This window comes from Nothobranchius furzeri, chromosome 19 (genome assembly GCF_043380555.1).
Source record: "Nothobranchius furzeri strain GRZ-AD chromosome 19, NfurGRZ-RIMD1, whole genome shotgun sequence".
Lineage (NCBI taxonomy): Eukaryota > Metazoa > Chordata > Actinopteri > Cyprinodontiformes > Nothobranchiidae > Nothobranchius > Nothobranchius furzeri.
Genome location: NC_091759.1, coordinates 26,312,625 through 26,320,124, shown reverse-complemented (window position 1 = coordinate 26,320,124; position 7,500 = coordinate 26,312,625). Strand labels below are relative to the sequence as shown.

General features: G+C 47.5%; 1 protein-coding gene across 4 annotated transcripts in view; it reads left to right on the top strand.

Moving 5' to 3' along the window:
* The window catches only part of angpt1 (angiopoietin 1), a 19,104-nt gene that overhangs the window by 8,331 nt on the left and 3,273 nt on the right, over positions 1–7,500 (top strand). For all 4 annotated transcript variants that reach the window (XM_070547321.1, XM_054745506.2, XM_015974199.3 and 1 more), the window contains one exon: positions 7,486–7,500. This exon is cut by the window's right edge and continues 141 nt beyond it. Coding sequence is in view for 2 of the 4 variants with exons in the window: in XM_015974199.3 (XP_015829685.1) it covers positions 7,486–7,500 (15 nt within the window). In the remaining 2 variants the exon portion in view is untranslated. The remainder of the gene's footprint in view (positions 1–7,485) is intronic.

Below are 7,500 nucleotides of genomic sequence, written 5' to 3'. Positions count from 1 at the left end.
CTTCTTCTGCTTCAAATTTTGAGCTATTTCAACCATGTTATATCAAAACGTTCAGCTCGTTAAGCTCTTTCCGGCTGTTACTTTTGGCATTGATATCTTTAAAATTTTTCGAGTTATTAAGCTTTTTCTGCAAAAATTTTCCCATTGGAATGAATGGGATTGGTCAATTTTCAGCAAATTCCGATCACTTTTTTTACCTCAAACTGTATTGGGTTCCTTTTAACTTAGAGACTTCATTCAAAGTTTAACAAACTCACAAGACTTTCCTGTTTAACATATTAAAGAGGCTTTTTGATATCTTTTACGGTTTTTCTAAAATCGCAGGTAGAAGTGGAGGTACGACTTGAAATTTTCAGAAAAATTCACAAAAGTTATAATGGGGAAAGATAGGAGCAGTGACCCTCCCTTGCTCCATTTCTGGCGTTGTCCCGAGAGAACCGTAGGTCCGATTGAAATGAGACACACGCTGGCTTACAGCTAACCATTATACCTTCGTTTTGAGCTATAATTCATGACTGTACTCCAAACATTGTGGTCGTACGGTTCATTTGTTTGAGAAAATTCAAATAAAAAAAAATGTCTCTCCCCACTCTAAACTGAAGATTCCGCACTCTAACTTTTGAACTTCACATCTTCTGTGAACAACTCTTTACTACCCCCAGACCGTTTGGACTACCAAAACAAATTATAACTCAAAAAGTAGGAATTTCTGTCATCTTTTCAGAATGGGTTTCATTTTCTCTGTAGGTGTTACCGTTCTTTCGCTCCAAGCCTCAGAAAGAGGAGAGACCCAGATTCTGCCTCATTGAAACCCATGTTAAAGGAACAGATTTTCTCCTCTGATCTGCTTCAGACAGCTAAAAGTTTATCATCATAGCTTCTAGACAATTCATGGTAGGCACATAAAAATACACACAGATGACCACCAAAGTGTTCTGCCGCTCACGCTTTTTGAATTTTTCAAATCGGTGCAGTACTTTTTGAATGGTGATGAGAAGTTTGACAGGTCCAATTTCACTTCTGAAGGACAGATTTAAAGGCTTCTCTCATTAACAGGAGTACAGCTGCAGGCCTCAGGGGAAAAGGCGGGAAAACTTCACAGTTCAGCTAAATGTAAAGATGAAACTGTTAAACTTGGCAAACTGAAAAAGCAGGTGTTTAGACATTTCAGCTGTCCAGATTTTTATTTAAAGTTCACAGATTTTTTATTTTTATTTTTTATTTTTTTGCTATTTAGCATTATTTTCCTCTATTCTTCACCTACTCTTTGTGCTTTATTTGCTTGTTGGTGCTTTTTGCTTCTACATCTTTCAAGACATTCAGCTCATTTTGACAGTTTTGCTTAATTACAGCTTCAGTTCAGCTGTTCAGCATTCAAACAGCATTTGTACAATAAATGCAATTTTTCTAGTTCTGACTTTAATCCCTTTTCAGTGGCCCCGGCCCTCTTCCGTACCCTGGTAATGGTGGTGATGATGGTGAAGATCAGGTTTGCTTCCTACAGTCGATCATCTCAGGCTGAATCTGTGATTCAACCTGAAACCATGTTAGTAGAATAATTAGAGGAGCTGGTCTGTTTTAGCTCTCAGTGACCCGTGTGTGTGTGTGTGTACGTGCAAGCGTGCGTGCATGCATGTGTGTGTGTGTGTGTGTGTGAGAAAAGGTGAAACTTGTATGTTAGTCATTCTTCACAAACTCATAATCAGTGTTTATTTCTTTAACGTTGATGATTCTAACGAACAACTAATGAAAGTATCTCAGATTATTAGAATACTGTGAAAAGGTTAGGGTTAGGGTCGTTTAGGGTTAGTCTGATACTGAAGACCCCTGGTGCCACACTAATCAGCTGATACCTCTTAACACCTGCAGAAGCCTTTAAATGGTCTCTCAGTCGAGTCCCGTAGGCTACGCAACCATGGCAACGACCGCTGACTTGACAGTTGTCCTAAAGACGACCAGTGACACCTTACACAAGGAGGGCAAGACACAGCAGGTTATTGCTAAAGGCCGGCTGTTCACAGAGCTCTGAGTCCGAGCACATGAACACAGAGATGAAGATGTGGTAGAAAAGAAGCGTACCAGCACCAGGATAACCCCACCCCGGAGAGGACTGGGGAACTAAACCCATTCAGTCATATGGAGGAGATTCACAGAGTGGACTGCAGCTAGAGTCAGTCCTTCAAGAACCACCACCCACATGGTCTCAGCTGTCACCGTCCTCGTGTTTAACCTGTGTGGGATGAGTCCAATCTAGGGCTGGCATCGATCTCATCACGGTTCGGTCGTCTCTCTGGTTTTAACTGAAACGTCTTCAGCCACTGCTTTGGGTTTACGGACTTTTTCTCCAACTCGACTGTTAGACCTTCTGATCCTCTTGTCTTTCCCGACTCGTTTGGTCTCAGACACGATTAAAACAACAGCACACAAATTTGGGCACACAAGAAGCAGCGATTACACGCACGGATCACGGTTTCTGTTTTATTTACCTCCAACGTCAGGCAGAGCCTCAACGTGCCAGGTTTACTCCGACAGCCTGATGAAAACATCTGTCTGGTCGTTTTACCAGAAAACCGCCGTAATCAGGCTCAAAACCGGAATGTTTTATCGGTCTTTTTCAGAAGGTCGGACTTCGTTTGGATCCTTCCGCAGTGACCGGACTGCTGAGCGGGAAGCGCCTAACCCTGCAGTCACCCCTAGCCCTGTGGGGAGGAAGGCAAGCTATCGGTTAACAGATCCAGGAGGGAAGCTGGGATTCTAATGCTGGAAATCTACAGGAATGCTTGGAAACTCTTGAGTGGTGGTGGAATGTTACCAGTAAGATAAACACTGAAGTGACACAGAGGAAGACGGTTCTCGTCGTTAAAAGCTGATTCGGTTCGATTAGAGACGACAGCCCAGTGAAGCAGGACGATGGCCTGCAGACAGGAACGTCGGGATGTCCCGATCAGGTTTTTTTTTGCCCTCGAGTCCGAGTCATTTGATTTTGAGAATGTGCCGATACCGAGTCCCGACCCGATACTTTCGATACATGAAAAAGAAGAAACGGTTCCAGAATGTTCCTTAGTTTTTTATTTAATTACCTTTTTATTTTCATTTCAACAACAGATCACTTCTGTGAGGTAGCATGAACAATCAACTAATAAATAACATAAATTCTTCACATTTGGACTTTATTGCAAATATTAAAAGTCTAATATAAAAACAGATAGCCCTTCAACTTAAAATACCTGGCAGGGTTATTGCCTCCGCCCCCAAAGTTCTTAGATACGCCCCTGGGCATGAGATGGGGTTTTGAAGATGATCTGAACTGTATCAAGTATATAAATACTACCTGCTGATAGGTTATTACTTCATACAGGTACACACGTGTAGTGGGATCAATCTACCTACATTTTATTTTGTTAAGAACTTTGTTTTGTTTTCTTGGTTTTTATTTTCCTGTCTTCCTGTCCTGTCTGTCTCACATCTTCCTGTCCTGTCTGTCTCTCATCTTCCTGTCCCGTCTGTCTCTCATCTTCCTGTCCTGTCTGTCTCTCATCTTCCTGTCCTGTCTGTCTCTCATCTTCCTGTCCTGTCTGTCTCTCATCTTCCTGTCCTGTCTGTCTCTCATCTTCCTTTCCTGTCTGTCTCTGATCTTCCTGTCCTGTCTGTCTCTGATCTTCCTGTCCCGTCTGTCTCTCGTCTTCCTGTCCCGTCTGTCTCTGATCTTCCTGTCCCGTCTGTCTCTGATCTTCCTGTCCTGTCTGTCTCTGGTCTTCCTGTCCTGTCTGTCTCTGGTCTTCCTGTCCTGTCTGTCTCTCATCTTCCTGTCCTGTCTGTCTCTCATCTTCCTGTCCCGTCTGTCTCTCATCTTCCTTTCCTGTCTGTCTCTGGTCTTCCTGTCCTGTCTGTCTCTGGTCTTCCTGTCCTGTCTGTCTCTGATCTTCCTGTCCCGTCTGTCTCTGATCTTCCTGTCCCGTCTGTCTCTGATCTTCCTGTCCCGTCTGTCTCTGATCTTCCTGTCCCGTCTGTCTCTCGTCTTCCTGTCCCGTCTGTCTCTGATCTTCCTGTCCCGTCTGTCTCTGATCTTCCTGTCCCGTCTGTCTCTGATCTTCCTGTCCCGTCTGTCTCTGATCTTCCTGTCCCGTCTGTCTCTGGTCTTCCTGTCCTGTCTGTCTCTGATCTTCCTGTCCTGTCTGTCTCTGATCTTCCTGTCCCGTCTGTCTCTGGTCTTCCTGTCCTGTCTGTCTCTGATCTTCCTGTCCTGTCTGTCTCTGATCTTCCTGTCCCGTCTGTCTCTGATCTTCCTGTCCTGTCTGTCTCTGGTCTTCCTGTCCTGTCTGTCTCTGATCTTCCTGTCCTGTCTGTCTCTGATCTTCCTGTCCCGTCTGTCTCTGGTCTTCCTGTCCTGTCTGTCTCTGATCTTCCTGTCCTGTCTGTCTCTGATCTTCCTGTCCCGTCTGTCTCTGATCTTCCTGTCCCGTCTGTCTCTGGTCTTCCTGTCCTGTCTGTCTCTGATCTTCCTGTCCTGTCTGTCTCTGATCTTCCTGTCCTGTCTGTCTCTGATCTTCCTGTCCTGTCTGTCTCTGATCTTCCTGTCCTGTCTGTCTCTGGTCTTCCTGTCCTGTCTGTCTCTGATCTTCCTGTCCTGTCTGTCTGTCTCTGATCTTCCTGTCCTGTCTGTCTCTGATCTTCCTGTCCTGTCTGTCTCTGATCTTCCTGTCCTGTCTGTCTGTCTCTGATCTTCCTGTCCTGTCTGTCTCTGATCTTCCTGTCCTGTCTGTCTCTGATCTTCCTGTCCTGTCTGTCTCTGATCTTCCTGTCCTGTCTGTCTCTCATCTTCCTGTCCTGTCTGTCTCTCATCTTCCTGTCCCGTCTGTCTCTGATCTTCCTGTCCTGTCTGTCTCTGGTCTTCCTGTCCTGTCTGTCTCTGATCTTCCTGTCCTGTCTGTCTGTCTCTGATCTTCCTGTCCTGTCTGTCTCTGATCTTCCTGTCTGTCTGTCTCTGATCTTCCTGTCCTGTCTGTCTCTGATCTTCCTGTCCCGTCTGTCTCTGACCTTCCTGTCCTGTCTGTCTCTGACCTTCCTGTCCCGTCTGTCTCTGACCTTCCTGTCCTGTCTGTCTCTGATCTTCCTGTCCTGTCTGTCTCTGGTCTTCCTGTCCTGTCTGTCTCTGATCTTCCTGTCCTGTCTGTCTGTCTCTGATCTTCCTGTCCTGTCTGTCTCTGATCTTCCTGTCTGTCTGTCTCTGATCTTCCTGTCCTGTCTGTCTCTGATCTTCCTGTCCCGTCTGTCTCTGACCTTCCTGTCCTGTCTGTCTCTGACCTTCCTGTCCCGTCTGTCTCTGACCTTCCTGTCCTGTCTGTCTCTGATCTTCCTGTCCTGTCTGTCTCTGATCTTCCTGTCCTGTCTGGCTCTCATCTTCCTGCATCTCCCAGTCCTCCAGAAAACTCCTGCCTGCTTCCTTCTTTTTCACCTCACAAGTAACTTTTTAACTAGCAGATCAAATTGATCTACTGACCGCTAAACAAGCGGAGTGCGCGCCGCGCGGCCCGGCTGCGCCAGTGACGAGCGCTGCAGCGCGAGCGCGTCCACACGTCATGCTCAAACACAGACAGAACTTACCAGAGAGAAGATGAACGGACACGAATGATTGTGTGTTAATTATATATTTGGTGACGCCTTAGAAACTTAGAACATGTGACTGTGGCCGTGTGCAGAACGCAGCTGGAGTTCATGAACGATCAGCGGTCTGCCTGCCGCTCTGCTCTAAAGAACCCCCGCTACGCTGAGTCCATGTTAATCATATAATGAAGGTAGAAACGGGATCTCTGCGCTCCTGCTGGATGTAAGCTAAGGGCATGGGGGGAGCCGGACAACCTTTAAGGAGAACCAAGTTGCTCTCCTGTCATTTGAACCCAGTATCTGAGTCCGGATCAGTCTGAAACCACGTGATCGGGCCGATTTCCGATCATGTGATCGGAAATCGGGACATCCCTAGTCAGAACCATTCCTCCTTCAGGATTTGGGGATTTGGGAAGTTCGAGCTGCCTGTTGAATCAGAGTTGGAGGACCTGCAGAGGTGTTTGAGGATCATCACCTTTAAGATGCCGGAACTTGGCGTTCCCATAAGCAGATGAATGCTCCAGATGAAACGAAGCTAAGATTCCCAAAACCAAAGCTCTGCTGAGAATTCAACGAGCCAGAGTTTCTTTTGTGGTTTGTTTCTTTAAATCCCAGAATTGAATGCAGGAAGGCTCTTTTCCAAGCTGACTGTTTTGGTGGGAAGGAGCTGGGAAGACAGGAAAACTCCGGATGTACTGAGATCCTGGATGACTGGACTCAGCCTTGGAGATGGGCCCACAAGCTTGGAGTAGATCTGCTGCTTCTCGTTGAGAAGAATCAGCGGAGACGACCCGGGTGTCTGGTCAGGAGGTCTTCTGGAGACCCCGAGGTAGGACCAGACCTTTATGTAGGAGTCCTCCGAGGTTTGGGAACACGGGGAGATCCTCTAGGAGGAGTTGGAGTGGATGGATGGAGTTGCAACATGTGTTTGGACATCTGCCTTTAAAGACCTCCTGTCCCTGTTAGAGCTACAGCTGCTTGACCTCTTCTGGGAATGTTCTCCATGTGTTTATGGGAATTTTTGACCGCTCTTCCAGGAAGCATGAGAAGCTCCACCACCCAGTCTTCACTTTGAAGGTCAAGGTCAGACTTTCTCAGGCTTTAGCACCTAACCCACTCAGGTCTTCACTGGAGCTCTGAGTGGTGTTGGGATCTTCTGGCGTTTCTACTGAGGACAACAATAAGCTGGAGGAGATGTTTCTGCTGCTCCTCAGTGAGCGGACCAGAGCAGTGAGTGAGAATCACACCTCCTCTGGGAGAAGGTGTGAAGTTCACCTTCCTCTGTTGTAGAAGATAAGATGGCTGAAGAGCACTCGCTGCAGCTGCTGGAGGCTCACGAGGATTTAAGTGGTGGTGGACCCTGGAATATTCCGTGATGGCTCCGGGTCTGAGCGAAAGCAGTGCAGGACCGGCCCGTCGCCCCCACCTCCACTCACACAGAAGCTGAGATAAGCAGAAGCATGACAGAGCGGCTCTGGTTTGTGTTTTCAGCGGTCCGGCTCAGACAGGTTCACACCTCCTGCTGCTGCTTCTGAGAAACGAGATCAAACTCCCGCTGGAGCGGAGGAGCCTGCAGATAAGAGCGTTCACCCTCGGCTTCTTCTGCTCCTGATGAGTCTGGTGATGCTGCTGTCCTCGCGGTGCTGCTCAGGTGCCTCAGAGGGGTTGAAGCAGCAACACCCGGTCCTTCCTCTGCTCCAGCACGCTTGGCTCTGTGCTGCAGCCCGTTCCTCACCAGGTGTTCTGGAGCAGAGAAACATCCAGGTGGACCTTCAGGCCCAGGACGGGGTCTGCTCGGCTGGCTCTGGACATGAATCCTCCAGCAGGAGTTCTGGGGGGCTGGGAATAAACTAACCCTCCATCCTGTTTCCTCTGAGGCAGATTGAGAGCTCCATC